Below are 25855 nucleotides of genomic sequence, written 5' to 3' on the forward strand. Positions count from 1 at the left end.
CCACCAGTTTGCCTTAACGTAAATTCAAATAATAAAGAAACACCCCAACATCTGTCAGGACTGTTTGCTTGAAAGTTGTTCATCTTTTTATTTTACAAAACAAGTGTTAACTTCGAATATATATTATAAGTGAATATACGTTGTTAAAATTCACAAACGATTAATCCCATGCAAATGTTAACCCACATTAAAATGTATAACGTGAAGATACTGGAATCCGCATGGTGCATTTCTCGGCTTGGAAATGTTTTATTGTCCAAGTCGGACCACGGCTTGTCAGCATCAAAGTTGATTTTCCCCGAGTAAAGCTCATTTTCAAGGGCTTAAATAAACAAATATTACACCACTACATGACGTGCTGTAATTATTGCCACCATGACAAGACATCCAATATGTAACGGTCGTTTTGTATGACCCTTCGCTGACTGATTACATTTATTACATTTTGTGATGGGCAAAATTCCAAATCCCGTGCACGGCGCTTGCCACGACCTGGTCTTTGTATATGCTGCACAGTGTTAAAACACGCGGTGTGCCATCTGAATTCGCCGTTTACCCGCAATGTAAACCGCTGTTTTTGTAGACGTGTTACTTGTGCAAAAAAGAAAAAAATATATATACTATCCGCAACACCCACTAATTTATGGTGTAGATGTAAAACACGTGATACGGCGGATTGCGATGGTTATGCTTTGTGATTTGTACAGTAGTTTGTAATAAACACACTTATACCCTTTGTTGTTGTTGTTTCTGTCGATAACTGGTGTGACCGGTTTGTAAAACCTTGCTGGGGATCTAGAAATTCCGCCAAGAGCTCACAACTGCGTGTTTGCTTTCGCAAGGGATAGTTTTACTTTCTGGTTGATATTTTCTCTTCAGTCGTTGGTGTTGTTTCTGCTGTCGTTTTCCCTCCCCCTGTTATTTCCTAAAATTGCCGCCATCAGCCTCGTCTCGTGTGATGAAGTGTCCTTTCGGATCTCCCACAGCGTTGCAACACCACGAGGACAATCGTGAGGCTGCTGCCTCTCGAGGTCCCATCAAGCGACCCCTGGTCCGCAGTAAAAGGGAGATGCACTTCCCCACCTGTCCTGCATGTGACAGTCATGTCCATTGCGTGGGTCAAACTGATATTTAAAGTGTCAGAGCTGACATCCAAATTAAGTGCAGGACAATATTTAATGTGGGTTCTTTTTACTTTCTTGTTCCATCATTGGCGGACAGACCATCAGTTCAAGACGCCTCGGCAAGAAACTGCGTTGGGATGTGTGTTTACAACTCATCAGGCTCGGGGAATTATTTCTGATTTAAACTTTTTTTTTTTATTTCACCAGGTAAGGCTCACTGAGCCGATGCAGCTCTTTATCATAAGCGACCTGTCCATCACAAATGGTAGCAGCTCACCCACAGTGGCTTATCACGTGGACATTCATAGCAACAGCCAAATACTTTTAATTTCAACGTGGAGTGCATTGGTGAACGCAGAAAGACGTAGCACGTGATGCGTGGCGAGGACTGGAGTTTGGGAAACCCTGGTTTCGGATATTCACGCATGCATGAAGTCATTGGCGCATGTTTCAAATATTGATTGAAGTGCATTGTTCTTCTTGGTTCTTTCGGTAAAGTCACGTAGAAGGAAAATAAAAATAAAACAATAAAATACAATTCTCACGACGTTTCGGCCAGGTCTGTCTTTCCGACAGACCTGTTCTTCACCTGAGGACGGCTGCTTGCGTTGTGGCTGAAACGTCGTGAGAATTGTATTTTATTATGTTTTATTTTTATTATTTTCCTTCTACGTGACTTTACCGAAAGAACCAAGAAGATGAATCCCTGCAGTCGCGAAAGCTTTAAATCGAAATTGAAGTGCATTGTTTAAAGAGGACAGTTTTGCACAATGCTTAATACAGGGACTCCTCTACTTACAAACTAGTGGGGTTCCAGAGGTCTGTTCGAAAGTCGATTTGTTCGTAAGTCCAACTTTACTCTCATCGATTCCAAAACATGGCGTACTGCATGTACACTAAACACGGGGAATGGCTTTAAAAGTTGTATAATCTCCTGTAGATGTAAATGCCTCTGATTCTTTCGTGTTTTGTAGATTTAGATGCCACCACCACCATCTATTGTACGGCGTTTGAACTTACGATTATCGGTCCGAACAGGCAACTGGACATATGAAATATTTGTACCTTTGAAAGTTCGTAAGTCAAATGTTCGTAAGTAGAGGAGTCCCTGTATAACCGCTCGTAAACAAACTTAACATTTGTTGTGCATGCTTGTGTACATCTTAATATTACCGGAACAGTAGAAAATTACAAAACACCGATGACACCTTCACTTAAATAGGATTATATTCACACCCCCCCCCCCCCCCCCATGTACAATTGATTTAATATTACTAACCTAGGATCGGAGGCGATTCACATCGGTACAGACTGCAGTTCACTATTACATTCATACTTCCATGTTATACCTGTTGCAAGCATTCCCCGAGTTAACGCACAAGCCTCGGTGCAAGAAACGCATCAACTCTTTACGCATTCCAACTTTAATCGCTCCGTCTGTTGGCAGCCCTCTGGCGTCTTGGGGCTTTTAGGAAATGGCGAGGAAAAGGCATTCACGTTCTCTGCTGCGGAGAAGAAGGCTCCGTTCGCCGCCACTGCCCCTTCTTCCACCAAACAACCCTGCAACGGAACGTATGTTCGGTGCGTGATACGATGAATGTGGATGCGGTTCGAGCACTGGATTAACAGTCGCTGGGTTCGTTCTCCCGGCACGGCAACGTTTCTTAAATCCTCTTCTCCCCCGGCTCCACCTCTGTCCACTTAGGGGCCGTCCATAAATGACGTCACGCGATTTTGTACGATTTTTGCCCCCTCCCCTCCCCTCGTCACACGGCGTCACAAAAAGTCAGACCCCCCCCTCAAATATGACGTCACAAAGCTCTGCCTCCCCCCAAAAATAAAACATGCTTCAAATCGCTTTAAACTATTGTCATTGTAGTGCGTATTTAATGTGCCGCTGCACTCTGATGTTGTAGGAGAAAACATAAAAAAGTATATTTAATTAAGTGGAACGTGTTGTCTTTATTTAAAGTTGCGCATTTTGATGTGACGTCACATTTTTCAACCCCCCCCCCCCCTCGTCACACTGTCACAAATGTCTGACCCCCTCTCCAGGTGCGTGACGTAATTTATGAACGGCCCCTTAGTTGATTGGCAGGTCACGCTCGGTGGGGGTGAAGTGTTGGGCAACTCCCACCTCTTCCAAGGTGTGTGGCCAGCGAGGAAGAGTAGGCCAAATGCGATCCATAGCGGACTGTCCTCTAGCTCCCTCTGGTGAAGGCTCTTCTGCCAGCAGTGGCATGAGGAAACGGGGCCGTTCAGACTTGCCTTCCCATAAAATGTCATTTAATATAACATAAAACAAAATCTACATTCCATTTTTTATTTATTTGTAATTACTACTTACCCTTTATGCTATTCGTTGCGCACCGTTGCAATTCACCGCTGAGGTGGTGATACGTTTCTTTTCCCATTCCTCCTGCTGCTCTACGCCCCCTGTAACCGTTTCCCGATCCGTTGCAACGTGACACCGACCGATGCACGGACTTCATTGAGGGCGATATCGGCACGTGAAACAAAGGTCGATTGACCGATTGAGGTGAGGGGTTAAACCGCCCACGCTCCGGCGCAGTCGAAGCGGTGACACTCACCCAAGTGGGAGGAGGATGGTGGCTCCCACGATGCCAGAGATCAAGAAGGGCAGGCAGAAGGGCAGCTCCAGGCTTTCCTTGTAAATGTAGTTGAACATTATGGACCCGAGCACCCGGACAAGGCTCATTGCACACGCGAGCAGAGTGAACACCGTGCCTGAGTGGGGGTTGTGGAAGACACGTGGGAAGAGTGAACACCGTTCATGAGTGGGGGTTGTGGACACGTGGGCAGAGTGAACACCGTTCATGAGTGGGGGTGGTGGAGGTCACGTGGGCAGAGTGAACACCGTTCATGAGTGGGGGGTGTGGAGAACACGTGAGCAGAGTGAACACCGTTCATGAGTGGGGGTTGTGGAGAACACGTGGTCAGAGTGAACACCGTTCATGAGTGGGGGTTGTGGAAACACGTGGGCAGAGTGAACACCGTTCATGAGTGGGGGTTGTGGTGAACACGTGTGCAGAGTGAACACCGTTCATGAGTGGGGGTGGTGGTGAACACGTGGGCAGAGTGAACACCGTTCATGAGTGGGGGTGGTGGAGGTCACGTGGGCAGAGTGAACACCGTTCATGAGTGGGGGTTGTGGTGAACACGTGAGCAGAGTGAACACTGTTCATGAGTGGGGGTGGTGGTGAACACGTGTGCAGAGTGAACACCGTTCATGAGTGGGGGTTGTGGAGAACACGCGAGCAGAGTGAACACTCTTCATGAGTGGGGGGTGTGGAGAACACGTGAGCAGAGTGAACACCGTTCATGAGTGGGGGTTGTGGAGAACACGTGAGCAGAGTGAACACCGTTCATGAGTGGGGGTTGTGGAGAACACGTGGGCAGAGTGAACACTGTTCATGAGTGGGGGTGGTGGTGAACACGTGAGCAGAGTGAACACTGTTCATGAGTGGGGGTTGTGGTGAACACGTGAGCAGAGTGAACACTGTTCATGAGTGGGGGTGGTGGTGAACACGTGTGCAGAGTGAACACCGTTCATGAGTGGGGGTTGTGGAGAACACGTGAGCAGAGTGAACACCGTTCATGAGTGGGGGTGGTGATGGACACGTGGGCAGAGTGAACACCGTTCATGAGTGGGGGTTGTGGAGAACACGTGGACAGAGTGAACACTGTTCATGAGTGGGGGTTGTGGAGAACACGTGGGCAGAGTGAACACCGTTCATGAGTGGGGGTTGTGTTGAACACGTGGGCAGAGTGAACACCGTTCATGAGTGGGGGTTGTAGAGGACACGTGGGCAGAGTGAACACCGTTCATGAGTGGGGGTTGTGGAGAACACGTGGGCAGAGTGAACACTGTTCATGAGTGGGGGTGGTGGTGAACACGTGAGCAGAGTGAACACTGTTCATGAGTGGGGGTTGTGGAGAACACGTGAGCAGAGTGAACACTCTTCATGCGTGGGGGTTGTGGAGAACACGTGAGCAGAGTGAACACTGTTCATGAGTGGGGGTGGTGGTGAACACGTGAGCAGAGTGAACACTGTTCATGAGTGGGGGTGGTGGTGAACACGTGAGCAGAGTGAACACCGTTCATGAGTGGGGGTTGTGGAGAACACGTGAGCAGAGTGAACACTCTTCATGAGTGGGGGTTGTGGAGAACACGTGAGCAGAGTGAACACTCTTCATGAGTGGGGGTTGTGGAGGACACGTGGACAGAGTGAACACTGTTCATGAGTGGGGGTGGTGGTGAACACGTGAGCAGAGTGAACACCGTTCATGAGTGGGGGTTGTGGAGAACACGTGAGCAGAGTGAACACTCTTCATGAGTGGGGGTTGTGGAGAACACGTGAGCAGAGTGAACACTCTTCATGAGTGGGGGTTGTGGAGGACACGTGGGCAGAGTGAACACCGTTCATGAGTGGGGGTTGTGTTGAACACGTGGGCAGAGTGAACACCGTTCATGAGTGGGGGTTGTGGAGGACACGTGGGCAGAGTGAACACCGTTCATGAGTGGGGGTTGTGGAGAACACGTGGGCAGAGTGAACACTGTTCATGAGTGGGGGTGGTGGTGAACACGTGAGCAGAGTGAACACTGTTCATGAGTGGGGGTTGTGGAGAACACGTGAGCAGAGTGAACACTCTTCATGAGTGGGGGTTGTGGAGAACACGTGAGCAGAGTGAACACTGTTCATGAGTGGGGGTGGTGGTGAACACGTGAGCAGAGTGAACACTGTTCATGAGTGGGGGTGGTGGTGAACACGTGAGCAGAGTGAACACCGTTCATGAGTGGGGGTTGTGGAGAACACGTGAGCAGAGTGAACACTCTTCATGAGTGGGGGTTGTGGAGAACACGTGAGCAGAGTGAACACTCTTCATGAGTGGGGGTTGTGGAGGACACGTGGACAGAGTGAACACTGTTCATGAGTGGGGGTGGTGGTGAACACGTGAGCAGAGTGAACACCGTTCATGAGTGGGGGTTGTGGAGGACACGTGGGCAGAGTGAACACTGTTCATGAGTGGGGGTTGTGGAGGACACGTGGACAGAGTGAACACTGTTCATGAGTGGGGGTTGTGGAGAACACGTGGGCAGAGTGAACACTCTTCATGAGTGGGGGTTGTGGAGAACACGTGGGCAGAGTGAACACCGTTCATGAGTGGGGGTTGTGGAGGACACGTGGGCAGAGTGAACACTGTTCATGATTGGGGGTTGTGGAGGACACGTGGACAGAGTGAACACTGTTCATGAGTGGGGGTTGTGGAGAACACGCGAGCAGAGTGAACACCGTTCATGAGTGGGGGTGGTGGAGCACACGTGGGCAGAGTGAACACCGTTCATGAGTGGGGGTTGTGGTGAACACGTGGGCAGAGTGAACACCGTTCATGAGTGGGGGTGGTGGAACACACGTGGGCAGAGTGAACACCGTTCATGAGTGGGGGTTGTGGAGAACACGTGGGCAGAGTGAACACTGTTCATGAGTGGGGGTTGTGGAGAACACGTGGGCAGAGTGAACACCGTTCATGAGTGGGGGTTGTGGAGAACACGTGAGCAGAGTGAACACCGTTCATGAGTGGGGGTTGTGGAGGACACGTGAGCAGAGTGAACACCGTTCATGAGTGGGGGTTGTGGAGAACACGTGGGCAGAGTGAACACTGTTCATGAGTGGGGGTTGTGGAGAACACGTGAGCAGAGTGAACACTGTTCATGAGTGGGGGTTGTGGAGAACACGCGAGCAGAGTGAACACTGTTCATGAGTGGGGGTTGTGGAGAACACGTGAGCAGAGTGAACACTGTTCATGAGTGGGGGTTGTGGAGAACACGTGGGCAGAGTGAACACCGTTAATGAGTGGGGGTTGTGGAGAACACGCGAGCAGAGTGAACACCGTTCATGAGTGGGGGTTGTGGAGAACACGTGGGCAGAGTGAACACCGTTCATGAGTGGGGGTTGTGGAGGACACGCGTAGCAGAGTGAACACCGTTCATGAGTGGGGGTTGTGGAGGACACGCGAGCAGAGTGAACACCGTTCATGAGTGGGGGTTGTGGAGGACACGCGAGCAGAGTGAACACCGTTCATGAGTGGGGGTGGTGGAGGACACGCGAGCAGAGTGAACACCGTTCCTGAGTGGGGGTTGTGGACACGTGGGCAGAGTGAACACCGTTCATGAGTGGGGGGTGTGGAGCACACGCTGGCGTGAGAGGCTACGCGGTTTGAATTCGTGAACCAATGTTGGTGACGAAAACTATTCATGGATAAAGTGGGTTTTTTCGCCTCTTAATAGTTATCATTATTTTAGGCGACTGCGAGTGGACGAAAACCATCTCTCGCATGACGATCACGACAACGGCTGCTCACCAACTGCGGAGGGCATGTCTGCGACGAGGTGACATGAACGAGTCTGAATGAAGAGGTGGACTGAGGTTATTACTAATGTTTCCGAGACCGCACTGCACTGAGGAAGACCAACATTTGGCAGTTTGTATATGTGTGTGCGCAATAATATTTACACTAAAAAAAACGAGAGATGTAGACAAGATATGGAGGTGTAGTGAGATGAGAGATGTGGTGAGAGGGTTGGATTTCGCAGTCACCCTTAAACACATCCCAGTTGATGATAGCATTTCCCAGGTCTTGACGTAGCCCTTAAGGGTTTGGGACACATTACAGCAGACGTGGCAAGATCGGAAATCGCTGAAATCCTCAAAAACGCTAAAACACCTATTAGCAACATCAGTAAAGATGAGCACTTTGAGCTTTCTCAATTAAAAAAGAGAGACGACATCGTCATCCTCTCAGCCGACAAGGGCAATGCCACAGTTATCATGGACAAAAACCACATACAATAACAAAATTCAGGACCTACCTAATGATGGTAGCTATACCACAATTAAAAGAGTTCCCACCAACCGCCTTGTTACGAAAACCAACAATATCATCACTGATTCGACATCTTTGGTCGAACCAACCAAGCGGTTTTCCTTAAAACCCTCTGCTGCTAGACCACCCAGATTGTATGGCTTTCCAAAAATCCATAAAGAAGGGACACCCCTTCGTCCTATCGTCTCCACCATTGACTTACCCACCTACAAACTGGCTCCATTTTTGTCTTAAACCTTACAACCATTCACTTTCAAGACCACCTCAGCTGTACTCAGCTCACTTGGTATCGTTAATTAAGGACATCTCACTATCTCCAGGTGATTTGCTCGTTAGTGTCGATGTGGTCTCTTTGTTTATCAAACTTCCGGTGTTTGACACCATTGCAATCATTGAAGATTTGGTCCAACAAGGACTGAATCCTGATGTACCGGCCCTGGTGAGACACTGCCTCACCAATGCTTCACCTGGAATGGCACATTCTACAAACAATTTGAAGGTACCCCAATGGGTTCTCCCTTATCTCCAGTTGTAGCCAATGTTTCATGGAAAAATTTGAGACAGATGCCATCCAGGAATCCACTCTACGTCCCTCTTTGTGGAAGAGGTACGTAGATGACACGTTCGTCATCTGGCCACATGGCTGACCAGCTCTGAACCAATTCCTCAACCACATTAATTCCATACACCCAGTCATCAAATTCACCATGGAGGTGGAAAAGGATGGCAAGTTACCATTCTTGGATGTTTTAATCGATAAGAGACCAGACGGCTCAATGGGACACTCTGTCTACAGGAAAGCCACCCATACGGATGCCTACCTAAAACCTGACTCCAACCACCATCCATCCCAGAAGAATTCCCTCATCAAAACTCTACACCATAGAGCTCGATGTATTTCCGACCATCATCACCTAGCCAGTGAACTGGAACACGTACACCAAGTTCTCAGATGAATGGATATTCAGATTGCACAATCCGTAAAGCTATCACCCCAACCGTTGGGAAATAACCATCTGAGGACCCAATCAAAACCATCACCTTGCCATACATAGCAGGGGTCACTAAAAATATTTCCAAAATCATGAACAAACACAAGATCCAGGTTCGATTTAACACAGTACATAAAATTATTGATCTGATCCCATCTGTGAAGAATGTGATCCCTGACATGCAATACCCCGGCATCTACAAACTAAGCTGTGCCTGCGGCAATAGTAACATTGGGGAAACTAAGCGACATGTCTCGGACCGTGTTCGTGAATATAAGGCAGATCTGAAATACGGTAGGACCAACACCTCGGCCGTGGCTGATCATTGTTTTAATGCGGTGGGCTCACACGAAATAGATTTCTCCTGGACGAATGTACTTTGCAAACCCACTGGCTATCAACAAATATTCGTTCATGAAGCCATCCATATTTATAGACACAATTTCAACCAAGAATATGGATACAAACTGAGGAATCATTGGAAGGACGTTGTTAATCAGTTTTAAGTCATAACTGGCTGTGATGTTTCCATCCTGCCACCTTCCGATGTTAGTTGTTATTTGTGGCTCTCTGATTTTACATTAACAGGTAAAATTTCTCAGCCACCTCGCGCGGCGACGTGGCTGCGGCTCTGAGATCTCACATTACATGCTAATTTCTCTCACATATAACATAGCCACCTCTGCACGCTCGTCGTGGAGGTTGTCCTCCGATCTTCCATTAACATGCTAATTTCTGTCACATTAACATCAATAGCCCCGCCCACTTCGTTTATGGCCCTTGGGCTACACCCATTTTACACCCATTTCAAACCTTTAATACAGTCTGCCTCAGCAGCTTTCCTCTATTTTTTCGACCGCTTGCGTTGCGATCGAAACGTCCTTGTTTTTTGTTATTTTTTGTTATTTTCTTTGAACCTTTCTACGTGACTTTACCAAAAGAACCAAAGAATATGAGATGAGAGCTGTAGACAAGATATAGAGGTGTAGTGAGATGAGAGACAAGAGCTGCAGATAATTTCATTTTACAGAGCGTCTTTCGTGCAATTGCATCCCACAAAAAATAAAAAAAAGTTTTTTGTTTGTCTATTATTTCATGGTTTTGGGGGCGGGGTTCCCTTGAGCTACTCGGGGGGTGGGGGGGGGGGCTGACACTGTAGCCCAGTTACCTTTTGCCAAGTGCCACCGCTGCAGAGCCGGCCAACTTCTGCAAAAACCCTACATTGGGTGGAATTGCCCCACAGGACATCTCATTGCGAGGACCCTGGTTCAGAGGACCCTTGAGACGTAGTTTTTTTGCCTTGCCGGATGCAAGGGGCATTGCGATTAAATCAATGGGACTTGTTGCCCGCGGCTTAGTCAGCTTCTCGATTCGAGCGTAGCAAGTGTGACGGTTTCGGCTCAGTGCCCGACACGAAAAAAAGCATCGTCGAACCTGTAGTTTTCTTATAACAAACCATATTTGCGTGTCCATAATAGTTTTTTTTGTTTTGGGTTAGATCACGTAAATATATACGTGTCGTTAAACCCGCCACCACCCGACACATCCAATTAGTAAGGTTTGTCACGTAAACAGAACATACCAATTCGTCACTAGTACTGCACACAGGTGTGTTGGAGAGCAAAGCCACAACATTTACAATCTGAGTACGACGTTTCGCCAGTAATTGCAACTAGCTTCATCAGGCGACAGCCAGATTTGTGGAGAAATCCTCCTGTTTTGTTCCTTCAATAGAGGGATACATGTTACGTCATATAACACACATTGCTGTTATATGTCAACCTGCGTATTTTTAGAAAAGTTTCGAGGAACATTAAGTTATAAAAAAAAAATAACCGTGGCTGCGTGCGGGTCTGCATCTCGCTGTGGACGTTCAAAATCCCCGGCGGTGTTACTCGACAAAGCAGCAGGCCACGTGTGCCGACGTTTGTGGTCCCAATATTGTTGAATTTCGGTAAGTTACTCGCAATTTTTACTTCATTGGGAAAAACCATGTGCCATCATCATTATCCCCCCCACCCCCCATTTTCCTTCCAGTGCTGCTATTACCTTGTGCCACATGAGGACAGATTCCCCCTTTGGATCCCGTTGGCCTAAGACTGCAGCAGCAACATTGCAATAATTTGGAGGTGTTTTTTGAGTCACGGAGGCATTCATTTATCCCTTACCCGTTCTGAGATGTCAGTTGCAGGGTAGGTCCCTTGAAGCTCGGAACGTGCAAGCGGCTAGCGTAAATTGTATTTAGAGAGGTGTAGTAGCGCCGTTGTTTTCAAATAAATTGTTACCGCAGAGAACCGTAGCAACATGACTGCACTCTGACAGCTGACGTCAAACTGTGCAACACGACCTCCCGCATGGCTTTGTGGGAACCTTGGTACCAGTAAAGTTATTTTATTTATCGGTAAAGTTATTTTATTTACCAGTAAATTTATTTTATTTACCGGGAAACTTATTTACCGGGAAACTTATTTACCGGTAAATATATTTTATTAATTGTATTTATTTATCTGGCGTACACGTATACTTACGTCATCGGAATGTAATCGGAAGAAAACTGATGACGTACACGTATGTCCTGTAAATGCCAATCTTGATCCCCACAGCTTACCCAGCCACTGCGGGTCAGTGATTTTTGCCATGGAAGAGCGAATGTTGGGTAGAGGCATCAAAGATAACTGCATCAAGACCCTTGCTGCAACGAGAAGGGGGAACGGGGAAGCGTGTCAGTGTACAATTGATATCCAAAAACATTTAAACGGGTGCATGGAACACTTTCTCCAATTACTAAATCACACGGAATGTGCCCGATGTCATCACATTTCAGCAGCTCCATCTTTACAAAATACGGATGCCCTTCCCTTGCGTGCACGGCATTCTAGTTTTTTTCCCAACACTCAAAGAATACCTGACGAGATGAAAAACTGTCCAGATATAGTAAGTTTGACACTCCTGAAAAGGAATGTTTGGCGGATTAAAAAAGCGATGCCGCTTTTCACGTTTCTCCCTGCAGCTACGCGATTCTATCTGCAGTGGTTCAATTCAAGAACTTCACGGGGTTCGCATTTACAGAGAAGCCGGCGGACTATTTTGCAATGCGATGGAATAAAATGGAAATGTGTTATGCTTATTGACGTCATCCAGGGGAGTCTCACCGAGTCTCAAGACTGTTACAAGATTTCCTGCCAAGTTTCCCAGTGTGGGGTGTGGGGTTCCAACGTGTCGTCCCAATTGAGTACTTTTCAGGTAATTATTCAGTGAATAATGTTGTGGCCAATACCAGTTGCAATGCACGCTGTTGTTGTTGTTGTTGAGCAAATAATAACTGTGTCGTTGTTTCGGCATGATGTCGGACGTTTCATTCCACGTTCTGGTGGGAGCTTCTTCGGGACACACATTCACGGTCAATTTCGGTTCCCAAAAAAATTCGTAGCACGCGGAGCGAAACGTCGGACATCGTACCGAAACGAGACGCGGTTGAGGACCGAGGACGCATCGGGAGAAGACACGCAAGTGCGTTGTGTCGCCAAGAAGTTGGCGGCGACGACGACGACGGGGATGCGTGATGTGGAACTGCTACAAGCATCACCCTCTGTCGGCAACTTTGTAGAGCATCACCCTCTGTCGGCAACTTTGTAGAGTATCGCCCTCTGGAGGCAACTATGTAGAACATTGCCCTCTAGGGGCAACTATGTAGAACATCGTTCTCTAGAGGCAACTATGTAGAACATCGTTCTCTAGAGGCAACTATGTAGAATATCGCCCTCTAGAGGCAACTATGTAGAATATCGCCCTCTAGAGGCAACTATGGAGAACATCGTTCTCTAGAGGCAACTATGTAGAACATCGTTCTCTAGAGGCAACTATGTAGAATATCGCCCTCTAGAGGCAACTATGTAGAACATCGTTCTCTAGAGGCAACTATGTAGAACATCGTTCTCTAGAGGCAACTATGTAGAACATCGTTCTCTAGAGGCAACTATGTAGAACATCGTTCTCTAGAGGCAACTATGTAGAACATCGTTCTCTAGAGGCAACGTTGTAGAACATCGCCCTCTAGAGGAAACTTTGTAGAATATCGCCCACTGGAGGAAACTTTGTAGAGCATCGCCCTCTAGGGGCAACTTTGTAGAGTATCGCCAGCAGATGATTGAACCACACACGCTGAATGCGTTGGATACATTGCACGTGTACCAAGTGCCCCTTGTACATGTTTGTGTTCATCACGTTGACAGATCACTCCCGGGTGAAGGCTTCCCGAAAACCACGTCGGTCATTCAGATGGTTTTGACGGTGGCTCACTAAACCGGTTGAGTGGCCAGAACCGGTTCGGAATATCACTAGTACCACTAAAACGAAGCCTTCTGAGCTGTGTAGCTCTTTTTCAGAAGATATCTGGCTTCCACAAATGATAGCTCAACGAAGTGGTTTATCGTGTGGAAATTTATAGCAGACAGATTTAATAAAAAAAAAAACACGTGATGCTGATGATTCTAAATGTGGAGGGAAAACCCGAAAGACCCGGAGAAAAATCCGTGCGACCACGGGGAGAGAGAGACACGCAAACTCCGAATGTACAGCAGGCGTCCGGGTCGTGATCAAACCCACGGACTCCTGCATACCAGGCGAGGTAGATAACATCTCCTAGCCACCGTACTACGCTCCATATCACCTGCCGCCTCTGTTAGCCGTGGCCTGGAGTCAAAACTCAGGTCGCCGTGTAACCTGAGTGATCTACTGCAATACCATGGCACATTTCGTTACGTAGTTTATGCGAACAAGGTCGACATTTCTAATTTTTGACCTCTGATCTAATAACTTTACTTACTGGTCCGATCTATGGTTTTCAATATATCCTTGCACAAACATGAGTCTCATTTCAAATTCCTACAATGGATTGGGTTTTATTTAATATATTGTAACTTACATTTGTCTCACGAACATTGTTTTATACTCTCTGGTTCTTTCGGTAAAGTCACGTAGATAGAAAAAATAATAAAAGAAAACACGAAGTTTCGGTCGCAACACAAGCGGCCATCTTCAGGTGAGAAAAAAAATCTGCTGTTGTGGCTTTATATAGGCACGGGACGGGGGGGGGGGAGGACATACCACTGATACTATTGCAATCGTTGAAGACCTAGTCCAACAGGGATTGGATCATGATGTACCTTCGTTGGTAAGGCACTACCTTACCAAGACTTACTTCACCTGGAATGGTACTTTATACAAACAGAATGAAGGTATCCCTATGGGCTCTCCCCTATCACCAGTGGTAGCGAACATTTTCATGGAGAAATTTGAGACAGATTCCATCCAGACATCCACCCGACGTCCTTCCTTGTGGAAGAGATACGTAGATGACACGTTCGTCATCTGGCCACGTGGCCGGATGGCAATATACCAATTTCTCAACCGTGAGATGAAGTAGACATTCGCACCTTTCACGGACACCACAGAGCTACCTCTGAGAATCCCTCAAGTCACCTCGCGTCCTGCCAGTATAGGGCAGCACTTTTGCAATTTTTTTGTTTATTTGTTCAGTTTTAGGCCGCCGTAGTGGCAAGATGTTATCTCCCTCGCCTGGTATGCAGGAGGTCCGGGGGTTCGATCCCGACCCTGACGCCTGCTGTATATTTGGAGTCTCTCCACGTGATCGCGTGGATTTTTCTCTGCGTCCTCCGGCTTTTCCCTCAATATTTAGAACTAATGTGCGTTTAGAGTATGTGGCTGCTATAAGTAAGCCACTTCGTTGAGCTATCATTTGTGATAGCCAGGTCGCGTCTGAAAAAGAGCTATATAGCTCAGTGGGGCCTTACCTGGTAAAATAAAAAAAATAGTTTGGTTGAGTTATTCAAATTCAATTCATGAAAATCTCTGTGGGGTAAATGAACTCCTACCTGAAGTAACCTATCACGGTTGGACCTGAAGGGCCTTCCGACTCGTTTTGAATAACCTCCACTATGTTTAGAAAGCGAGTCTTTAAAGATATTTTTAGCGACAACAAAAACTGCCTGAGCAAGTTTTTTCGCGGTTGCACTGTATGGCTCTCCCGTGCGTTTCGGATTGGCCTGCTCGTCGTTTAGCCCAATGCCCGACGTTTCGCACTGTAGGCCGTGAACTTCTTCAGAAGTTTCTAAACTAAAACTGAACCATTTAAAAAATGTTTTATCACGTAAGGCCCACTGACCTACATAGTTTTTTTCAGAAGCGACCTGACTTCCACAAATGATAGCTCAACGAAGTGACTGATCGAGTGGAAATTTATAGCAGACAAATAATCTGGACGCACGTTTAATAATAGGGTTATTCAACTTTTTTTCAAGGACAATGCTTATATTATCATAGTATGTTTTTTTATTGCATTTTGACTGCAAGTATTGTGGTTAATGCAGACATGAATCCTTGTAAAAAGGTTTCAGTTTTGTTACCACAAAAAAGAGGAAAAACCCTATTATATTTTGGTACTGGCAAAGGAGGTCTAATGATGGAGAAGCACGTTTCTTAACGTGGAGGGAAAACCCAGAGGACCCAGATAAAAAAAAAATCCACATGACTACGGGGAGAGAGACACACAAACTCCAAAATGCAGCAGGCGTCAGGGTCCGGACAGAACCCACGACCTCCTGTATATCAGGCGAGCTCGTTAACATCTTGCCACCGTGGAACCCTGATGGCTTCTCGTTAGTGCTTCAGATGTCACACTTAACAGCGCGCTCGACGCGAACACATGCACACACGCGCACGCACACAGAGCTCGACGCGAACACATGCACACACGCGCACGCACACAGAGCTCGACGCGAACACATGCACACACACGCACACACACAGAGCTCGACGCGAACACATGCACACACACGCACGCACACAGAGCTCGACGCGAACACATGCACACACGCGAACGCACACAGAGCTCGACGCGAACACATGCACACACGCGCACGCACACAGAGCTCGACGCGAACACATGCACACACGCGCACGCACACAGAGCTCGACGAAAACGCGACTCCCGCACAGAATTCTGAACTACGAACAACCGCACCTTGAAATTCGTACAGCGTTTGTCAACAGAATCACCCGGAGCAAGCCCGTTGTTCAAATATGTGTTTAAACAATCCAAGCATCGGAGGAATATTGCCAGTGATAAAGGTCACACGATGAGCTACTGTATATATAAATAATTCGACGTTATATATATATACTTTTCTAAGACAACTATCATAAGTGAAACGGCGCTCAAGTTATTGTTTACTAATAACTTCTTTGCTTTCAAGCGTGTACTCATGTGACATGTGTGAGATGTTACGGCCTTTCTTGTCAAACCACTTGTAGACGATATAAGATAAGGAAGGACCTTCCCGTCACGCCACGTGGGTTATCTTTGCCGTCGGGGTATATTTCACATTGAGTTGTCACATTCGCCCCCCCCGCCCCCCCTGTCATGAAATCACCCGGGGCGCGCCAGGTGAGATCTCGGAAACTAAGCAGGTTTTTCTTTTTTGTGTTCAGCATAGATTAGCAAGCGCTCAGAGTGCGCGCAGATCCACGTACAAACCAAAGACACGCACAAAGCCTTTCACTCAATCACATTGTGGCCTTTACATGAAAGGACACATTTACGTAATAGGCGACGTTTCGGGCAACGGCCCTTCTCCATAGCACATAGAAACGAACGGGCCGTCTTAGGACCACGTGACTATGAAGTGGACGGCATAGCACGGCGCGGTGAAATCCACCGTTTTGTTGTGCGGTACTTCTATGCTGCCGTGTCTGTGTTCCCTACCTTCACCAGCGTGGTGAAGTAGGGTCAACTAACCCCGACACCTGCGAGGCTTTAGGGTGGCCCTCATCCAATAGTGGACTGACAGAGGGCTGTAGGTGCACGTGCACATTTATAATAATTTTAAAAGACAACACTGCGATGTTAACTATGCACGTGCTGTGCGTACATGTAACACATTGGCCAATTACCTGATGACTTTAATCTAATATGATAATTGTTTTTTTTACCCTTTTATCTGGCAACAAAACTGACACCTTTTTTTACAAGGAGTCATGTTTGCATAGACCACAATACCTGCAGTCGTAATGCAAACAAAACACACAACTCTGATAATGTATGCACTGTCCTTGAAGTTGATTGGTCCACACCCGAGACAGCTTTCCTTAGAGCCTAGTCTCACATGGTGTTGGACCAGATGACGCCAAAAGGCGCACAACTCAAAGACAATGCACCATCAGAGTATGAGAGCTCGGGGTAAGCATTTACACTATTGGAACCTCATTTGCCAGAAGAAAAAATATGATAATTGTTTTTTTACCCTTTTATCTGGCAACAAAACTGACACCTTTTTTTACTTTAATCTACATTGTCTTATGGTTGTTATTGTTTGACTTGCATCCCACTGGGATTTTTGCACACAGCTTTGAAATACGGTGTTTTTTCTGGAATACTTTGTTTTTTTCCCCCAGGACTTTTCTGTTGCGTTTAGTCTCGTCACTTTAAGATGCTTCTTGTTCATGTTTTTGTTTTGTTGCGGTTGCACCCGAGTCAATAGCCGCATGGCTCGCAGGGTTATACCTAATGAATGAAACTGAACCTTCTGCACAAACTAGTTGGGGGCGGGTGGTGGTGTTGGGGGGGGCACAAGTAGAAAACTGTCGCTGGGTTTTCCCCTGCTCACCTTGCTCTCAACAAGTCACCTGCAAGGTGAGTGTTGTTCGTGTTTTGGCAGCTTCTCCGCGTCTATTTATAGGCCAGGTTATGACGCACGCCAACGATATCTTGGCAGCGTCTGTCACATGGTGCTGCAGTCGGATAGGTCGACACACACCTGCCACGGAGTGGGTTCGCTGTTGCCAGATATGGTGGTGTTCTAAAAGGGCTGGGAAGCTTACATTCCTAATGAATATGACGGGGGTCTACACTTGTAACTACAAACATACAAATAAACCCCCCAAATATTTGAATATAGGCCCCCAAAGGATGAGAAACCTGGGCGTTGATTGAGTGAATGCATTATCAGAATATATATTTCATCTGGAAGAATCCGATGAGCTATAAAGCTCTTTTTCACAGATGTGCAGTCAGAGCGGGCAAGAACGTTACTACAACAAACAGTACAATAACATGATAGCGAAAAAGTACAAAAAAGGTGAACAAATCACCCAAACACAAACAAAGACAACACTAAACCATCTCCATCCTACCAGGCAAAGCCCACTTATGTGTTAACTTATTTTTCAGAAGCGACCTGGTCACAAATGATAGCTCAACAAAGTGGCACCATCATTTGGACATTTATAGCACCGACATCATCTCAATGCATGTTTCTAAATGGCAGGGCCACTGATGTTGTTACCATTATTGCACTTGTTTACCGAGGAACGTCTCACGACTCTCTTCCAAGGAGGGGTCCTGCAACTTTCTGCGCGAGGGGGCAATGTTGCTTGCCGTATTTGCGTGTTGTTCCAAATGAGTAATTTGCAATGTAATTGTTCAGCTTTGGGATATTTGGCCAATACCGGTTACAATGTGTATGTGTTTTTTTTGTGCCATGTAAGAAAACCGGTCAACCGGGAGGAAATTCCGTGCAGAACGGGGAGAGAGAATATATTAAAACAACCATTACGTAGAAAGGCGCCCCATTCGGGTATCAAACCCTTGGGTCCTTCTTAGATGTGAGGCACGACCATAACCACTATGCCGTCCTGCCACCCTAATGCTCAAACTTAACACTGCATGGCAACGGACAACCCTCTTCCCTAACTACAACTCTCATCGTGCATCGAGCAAATTAAGCCGCCCGTAAAGTTCTACGTCGCTCTGAGTATTGTGCTTACTCACTTACAAATACAGATACTCCTCTACTTACGAACGAGTTCCAGACGTCTGTTCGTAAGTCGATCTGTTCGTAAGTCAAACTTTACTCCTGTCGATTCCAAACATGTTGTACGGCGTGTACACTAAACACGAGGAATGGCTTTAAAAGTTGTATAATACTCCTGTAGGTGTAGATGCCACTGATTCTTCATGTTCTATAGATGTAGATGCCACCACCGCCGTATATTGAGCAGCGGTTGAACTTACGACTCTCGGTCAGAACAGGCAACTAGACATACGGACAGGTTTGTTCGTATCTCTGAAAGTTCATAAGTCGACGTTCGTAAGTAGAGGAGTTTATTTACAATTAGATGTTCGTAAGTAGAGGAGTACACGTGCGGTGGCTCCTTCACTTATACACATTTTAATTTACGAACAGACCTCTGGAACCTAACTCGTTTGTTAGTAGAGGAGTCCCTGTACTCAATACGGCCCCAATTAACAGTGAACCTACACCACCACCACCTCCTGTGGAGTGCGACACTAAAGCCAACTGAAAATTAGGCGACACCCAACCACCTATTCTGTGCAAATCTAATGATCAATCTTCGTAAATTAGTATGGGCAATACATTCTTAAATACCTTATTGAGATAACAAAAAAATAACGATAAGTTTTGAATAAATTAATTCGCGGTTAAATTATTTAGCGGCACGTGCGTTCAATTAGAGATTCTCTATTCATTTAATGCAACCAGCAAGGTCGCTGTTGTCATTAATCCAAACACGCCTGAATATAAATCCTCATTAACATCTGCGGGTAATTTAGATAATTAGGTAAATATGATCGCTGCCTATGATTATAATCAGATTTTTTTCAATACGTAATTAGCCTTGCCAGTGCTAATTTAATTAACACGTAAACCTTGACTAATTAGCTGCACGAAATATCAATGTGTACACGCACGTCTGGTTCAATTTTGGAAACTGGTTCAAAAACGAGGGCCGCCCAAATCTGGCAAGATGATGAGGTCATCATTACCAGTCGTGGCACCTCCAATTAGCACGGTTTGCTAACTTACGGTGCGAAAGAAGTTTCGACATACGTACATACATACACCTCATCATCAATTCCTTCTGAGATCAAGAAGGTACAATATGTGAGGCCCCCCAAATCCCTCTGTTTTTTTTTTTAAGTGGCCAAGAATTGGCGGTACAGCAAGTGCGTCCCCGATCTGTCCAACTGTGCTAACATGAGGTTTTCTTTTTATTGAATGCCCCGTGGATTTTCTCCGGCCACTCCGGTTTCCTCCCACGCATAAAGAAGCCAGTACTCATTAAAACAAGGAGTTGGCCAATAATCCCAATTCAAGTTGGACTCTTTCTAGAAATATATATTGAAACCCGATGAGACTTTCAGGGATAAGTAAAACGAAATTTGCCACCATGGAACCTCTAGAAAAGGTAATGAGACTCTGCAATTCTTTCCTGAATAAACAAAACAACCTCTTTTTTCTGGCAACAAAACAGGTGTTAAGATGTTAAAACACCAAACTGAAACCTTTTACAAGGAATCTTGTCTGCATTCACCACAATGCTTGTGATCAGAATGCAAAAAAAAATACTCTGATAAAAAAATACGACGTTTCGGTTGCAACACAAGCGTCCATCTTCAGGTGAGAAAATGATCACATCTTTCCAATGATTGCTAAATCTGAATCCATCTTCTCGATTAAAGTTTTGTCTGTGTTTGTATATCTGGATGGCTTCATGAACAAATTTCTGATGGTGGTCCGAGGGTTTGCAGAGCACCTTGGTCTCGGAAAAAACAATGTCATATGGTGTAGTGTTTTGATTAACGAGAATCTCTCCTGATCTCTCGTCTTCTCAAGCTGGTTAAACAAAATAAACTTTAAACTGGGGCACAGGCCCAAAGGGCCGAAGTACCAAGCAGCCAGCGACAAAAGGCGCGATTGAAGGTGCAATAGATGAGAGCTTAATACGTGACTTGAACGAGCTCGTAAGAAATTGAAAAAACGAGACCGTCGGAGGGATCTCCAAAGCAAAGCGGCGAGCGGAAGGCAGCGGAAAGGGGAGTGTTTTGACCTTCATGACGGTAGACGAACACCGTTCAGGGGACACAAAACAGTCAAGCCCGGTAGACACAAGTCCTCAACATTGGCAGAAATTGATTGAACTACTGAGCGACGCACGCATGCGCGGACGGGCGGGATAAGTACCTACGAAGAACATCGGCATCGTCTTGATGAAGGTCATCACCAAGGTGCCCACGCAGAAGGACGCGACACCCATCATGGCTAACGCCTGGTCCGTCCAGCAGCGCGACAGCATCAGGTTGGCGAGGAAGCTGCTGATGTAGATGCAGCAGCCAATGGCCGTGGCGTAGCCCACGAGGTCCGGCCCAAAGCAGAGTGGCGAGCGGAGCATGAAGAGTCCCAGAAAGTCGACGAAGGCGCGCACCACCAGCTGGTAGAGCATGGCGCTAGTGAAGAGCAGGACGAAGACCGTGCGCTGATCGCTGGGGCCACCTGGCTGCAAGCGCCATCAGTCGACGAATCAGTACGGTCACATTATGTCTGTATGTACGTGTGCATGTTGAGCTTCTTTCACACCATGTTGTAGCCAACCGTGCTAATCGGTGGTGCAGGTTGATGACCCCTGCTCTGGTCCATCCTCTTGCTGCTTCCTACCTCCGCCTCCCAGCTATGACCAGGCCTACCCCAACCACTAATACTACCCCAACCCCTATCACAACCCCTACCACTATCACTACCACAACCCCTATCACAACCCCTACAAATACCCCAACCCCTACCACTACCCCAACCCCTATCACTACCCCAACCCCTATCACAACCCCTACCAATAATCCAACCCCTATCACTTCCTAAACCACTACCCAACCCCTACCACTACCCAAACCCCTATCACTACTCCAACCCCTATTACTACCCCAACCCTCCTTAACCACCCCCACCTGTTCTCTCGTCACCATGTAACTACACCACCACCACTTTTAATAACCTCTTTTTATCTCAACCACTGTCATCTTATGTCGAATGTTAAAGTGTCTTGGAATAAGGCATTATATAAATATGCATAACATGAGACGTTTTGTTTTCAATGTGGTGGCAATTGATAACCAGTGATCCAGCTCTTTGGAAGCAAAGGTTGGTGGAAAATCTGCTGTGCTGCAAGATGGCCAGCAGAATGGCAGTACAAGTGAGCTCGTGTAAGTTGTCTGTGTGCAGACCTCTGAGTTGTTTTCCCCATGTGTACTTTTGGTTTCCTATCACATGCAAATCCACTCAATACAAAACACAAATAACCCACACACCCCAATGCAGGACCCTTCTCAAAAGCAATCATGAGACTCAACTGGAGCTTTCCTAAATAACGAAACGAATGTTTACACCCAGTTACAAATATCGCCGCCGTGAGGCTACGCTGTGGGCCGTAAAGCAACGTCCGTTGTTGTTCTGTACTTATAAGCTTCACCGTATGCTCACCACCTTCAACAACCCGCACTGCAAATCATCCCCTCGAACTTCACGACGTGGGGAAACCCACATCATCCAGCAGTGAGTTGACAAGAGGGATGCACACATGAATGCAGTGTATTCATAACGTGAAACCGGTGGCCGTACCTTGAACATCCCAAATCTGTAGACGTGGAGGACTCCCTTCAGGGTGACCCTGCTGGCCTCTCTGGCCGTCGCCTGCGGCCTGACGTCTTTGAGCACGAAGAGCGAGTAGAAGATTGCCAGCGTGTACATGAACATCGCGGCCAGCACTGAAAACGAGCCGTGTTTGAACGAAAGCGGCAGCCTGAAGTTGGCGAAGACGTGTCCCGAGGCGATGCTGCCCAGCGTGGCCGCCAAGCCAAACGACAGCTCGAGCAACATGAGCCTGCGTGAGCTGCGCCCGTGCCGCACGGGCGTTTGAATCCCGCGCCCCTGCCGAGCCGTTCCCTGATTGGACGACGGCGCCTCTCCGACGTCACAGAGGCCGCCCCCGGGCCCTCTGCCGTCGTCGATCGCGGCGGCCGCGCTGCCGTAGCCGGTGCCGGCCGCGTGGCTTCGCGAACGGTCGGAGAACAACGGGGCGCCCTCCGACGCCTCGGCGTCGCCGTCGTCACCGTCGTGATCCCCTCCTGGCCTATCCTCGTCACTCCGCCCGACTTGCGAGCTTGGCGGCGGTGTCCGGGCTGCTTGGGCCGCGTATGCGTTGGCCCCGGCCCAGAGCGTCGAGGAACCCCCGGTGAGGCCCGAGATGAGCACGTAGCCGTAGAGCCACTGCAGGGGCATGTTCACGCCGACCACGAAGAGCAGGAGCAGCTGGGACAACAAGGTGCCCAGCAGGGGCACCACCAGCAGCAGCCGTCGACTCAGCAGGTCTCCCAGCTGACCCATGACGAGGCTGGGCACCATGGCGCTCACGCTCGAGGCGATGTTGTAGAACATGAAGAACTGCGAGGCGCGTTTTTGGGCGTCGTCTTCCGAGCCCGCCAGCGTCGTGGCATTGCCGCCGCCGCCGCAGGCCACGTGCGTCGTGCCGTCGGAGCCGTCGTGTCGGCTGTCCAGTGTCGCTCCGCTTCGCTCGTACACCAGCATGAGGATGGTCGGACCCACGAGGGAGGACGCCAGACCCGAGAGGAAGGCGACCGGCTCGGCCGAGCGCCCCAGAACTTCCATGTAGGGCATCTGTGCGTGAGTGTGCTGGAGTGTGCGAGGGCAGGTGTGTGGGAGTAAAGGGAGTACAGCGAGTGAACGCGTGCTTTCAGAGTGAATGCGTCTGTGTGAGTGTACGCGTGAGAGAGTGGTGGGGTGTGTGAGCGCGTGCGTTAGTGAGCCAGTGTATGAGCGCGTGTGTTTGTGAAGAGTGAGTATTCATGCGAGTTGAGTGAGCGAATGAGTGTACATGTGTGCGCGTGTGTGGGAGTGTGTGTTACAAGTGTTGGCCGTGAGCACGAGCCCCCCAACAATCTTTGTATTTTTGTTACAAGTGGACCAATGAATGTTGGAATGCTAAGTCAGGGCGCCTGCGTGGGTGCAAGTGTGCTGCTGGCCACCCACTCCCTCGTGTGCCGTGCCGGCCATCATGGGTGCTCGCTCACAGCACTTGCCCCAAATGTATGTTAAGGCTATACGGGGTATCTTTGTCTTTTTTTGTGTAAGTACGAGCGTGTGGGTGAGAGCTCATGAGTATGTGTGGGGAGCGGTAGTGTAGTGGTTAGTGCGCTGCGATACGAAACCCGGCGACCCGAATTCGATACCCGCTCACTGCCAACACCGGTGACGATTAATTATCTGAACAGGTCCTGGGCCCTCCCCTAGGTCGACTCAGCCTTAAATGAGTACCTGGTGCGGTATTTAAACATCGCCACTGGGGAGACAAAGGTGGTGGGCCACCCACTCCCTCGCGCGCCGTGCCGGCCTTCATAGGTGCTCGCTAACAGCACTTGCCCCACCAGTCTGGTAAGGCTACACGGGGTATCTTTGTCTTTGTGTGAGAACACGTGGAGAGAACGATTCCAGCGACCTGGGTTCGATTCCTAACAACACACAGCTTTAACGGCATGCGGCATCTTCTTAATCTGTCCTGCGGTGTGTTTCTGGGGATACAAAGGCGGTCGGGTGGGTTCCTGACCACACCAACTTACACGGTCTCTCGTGCAATTATTTATAGACCGTGCAGGCAGCAAGTGTCCGCAAACAGAGCGAATCGCCGTGTTTGCAGCATGGTGAAGTGTGGTCAAGTAACCACTTCGACGGACTCATCCAGCAGTGGATTGACATTGGCGTTTGTTGACTGACCCTCGACCCGGATTTAACTCGCACATTCGATTAGCACGGTTCGCAACTTAGGTTGCGAAATAAGTTCAACATAGATCATGTGAAGATGTGTAGTTATTAGCAGGCGCATGCTATCGATACCAATTATGTTTTGGTCAATACAATTTTCACATCACGTAAAATCTTCATTGCAATACCAACAAAAAATTACGCCTATGAAGAAGAATTGCCCATTTCCCGAAACGTCGCCCGTCTCATATTGTTTCGCCGTTGTGTTCAGATGTCCGGTGGTTTGGCAAGGGCGCGTTGCGTGCACTACGTTGTCACCTGTGGGCAGGGTTAGCGCGGCGCGTGTTGTCTGGACTCACCTCCGCACACCTGTCCAGGTGTGTCCGGTCCTCGCAACTCTCCGCTCTGCTCACTTCCCGCGGCCGCGAGAAAGAAAAAAACCCCGATTTTTGTTCGTTCCTCTCCAATTCTCGTTTCACGGCACCAAGGGCACAACGCTCATCATTCACCCGCCTCTGCCCCCGCACGCACGCTTCGCTAATTCGCCAACTTTCTGAAAAAACACAGCCGCGTCCTGTTTTTGGTTCATGTCATGTTGAACTTATTTCGCACCGTTCTGTGCAAGCGGCCGACCTCTTCGGTTGCGCGCGCGCACGCGGGCGGGTTGGCGAACCACCTGCGCAGGTTGTCTGGCAACGAGGTTGTGGAGCAAGGAGCCCGCTCGCAAACATCCCCGCTGCCCTCCAACTTCACGCGGCGGCTTCACTCGAACGCGGAAACCGTGACAGCGGCACCAAGGCAAAGCAGTCGCCCACCGGTCGTTGCGCAATTGCCTGGCTCGCCGTTGGCTTCAGCCCAGCTCTTGGACTTCCCTTTGCCAACACCACCATCACCGCCACCATCATCATCATCACCACCTCGCTTCATCTGAGACTGGTCGATAAAATGCCGCCGGGAAACACTGGCCTTGCGTCCTGGGAGAGAGGAGTGTTTTTGCGATTACCTTTTCTCGTGAGTGGTCGTGTTTGTTGTTGTGGTTGTGTTACTGCACGGTTCGATCTACCGGCGCGGCAGTAATGGGCACGTCTATTAAACCTCCTCCCCTCCCGCCGTTGTCAACACAGCAGCACGAACACTGCACACGCAGCAAGTTAGCCGAGCCCGCAGTTTGCGTATGGTGGGGTGA

At 48.2% G+C, this 25855-nt stretch overlaps 1 protein-coding gene across 5 annotated transcripts; it reads right to left on the reverse strand.

Moving 5' to 3' along the window:
- Positions 1–63: 63 nt before the first annotated feature.
- LOC133349206 (solute carrier family 46 member 2-like) lies at positions 64–25855 on the reverse strand. 5 transcript variants are annotated; one of them, XM_061562513.1, is made up of 7 exons: positions 25673–25855; positions 25029–25222; positions 22513–23583; positions 21085–21397; positions 11631–11714; positions 3716–3872; positions 64–2684 (listed from the first exon to the last, which is right to left on the reverse strand). In XM_061562513.1, exons 3-7 carry the CDS (start codon positions 23566–23568, stop codon positions 2618–2620), a joined length of 1677 nt encoding a protein of 558 aa, XP_061418497.1. In that variant the 5' UTR covers positions 23569–23583; positions 25029–25222; positions 25673–25855; the 3' UTR covers positions 64–2617. The 5 variants fall into 5 exon arrangements, 4 of the variants coding, with proteins under 4 accessions (XP_061418497.1, XP_061418476.1, XP_061418487.1 ...); XR_009755918.1 differs by lacking the exon at positions 25673–25855 and having other exon boundaries at positions 11551–11714; positions 25029–25473; XM_061562492.1 differs by lacking the exon at positions 25673–25855 and having other exon boundaries at positions 25029–25472.

The sequence above is a fragment of the Lethenteron reissneri genome, chromosome 4 (assembly GCF_015708825.2).
Source record: "Lethenteron reissneri isolate LAM-NWPU_2019-01 chromosome 4, ASM1570882v1, whole genome shotgun sequence".
NCBI classification, from domain to species: domain Eukaryota; kingdom Metazoa; phylum Chordata; class Hyperoartia; order Petromyzontiformes; family Petromyzontidae; genus Lethenteron; species Lethenteron reissneri.

Bases quoted from the DNA above. Each gene is read 5' to 3' on its own strand.
- LOC133349206 (XM_061562513.1), bottom strand. From the start codon at position 23,568: ATGCCCTACATGGAAGTTCTGGGGCGCTCGGCCGAGCCGGTCGCCTTC. The intron at 21,398-22,512 runs GTACGGCCACCG...TGGCGCTTGCAG, and splicing joins ACAGATTTGGGATGTTCAAG to CCAGGTGGCCCCAGCGATCA. The intron at 11,715-21,084 runs GTACTTATCCCG...TTCTCGTTGCAG, and splicing joins GATGCCGATGTTCTTCGTAG to CAAGGGTCTTGATGCAGTTA.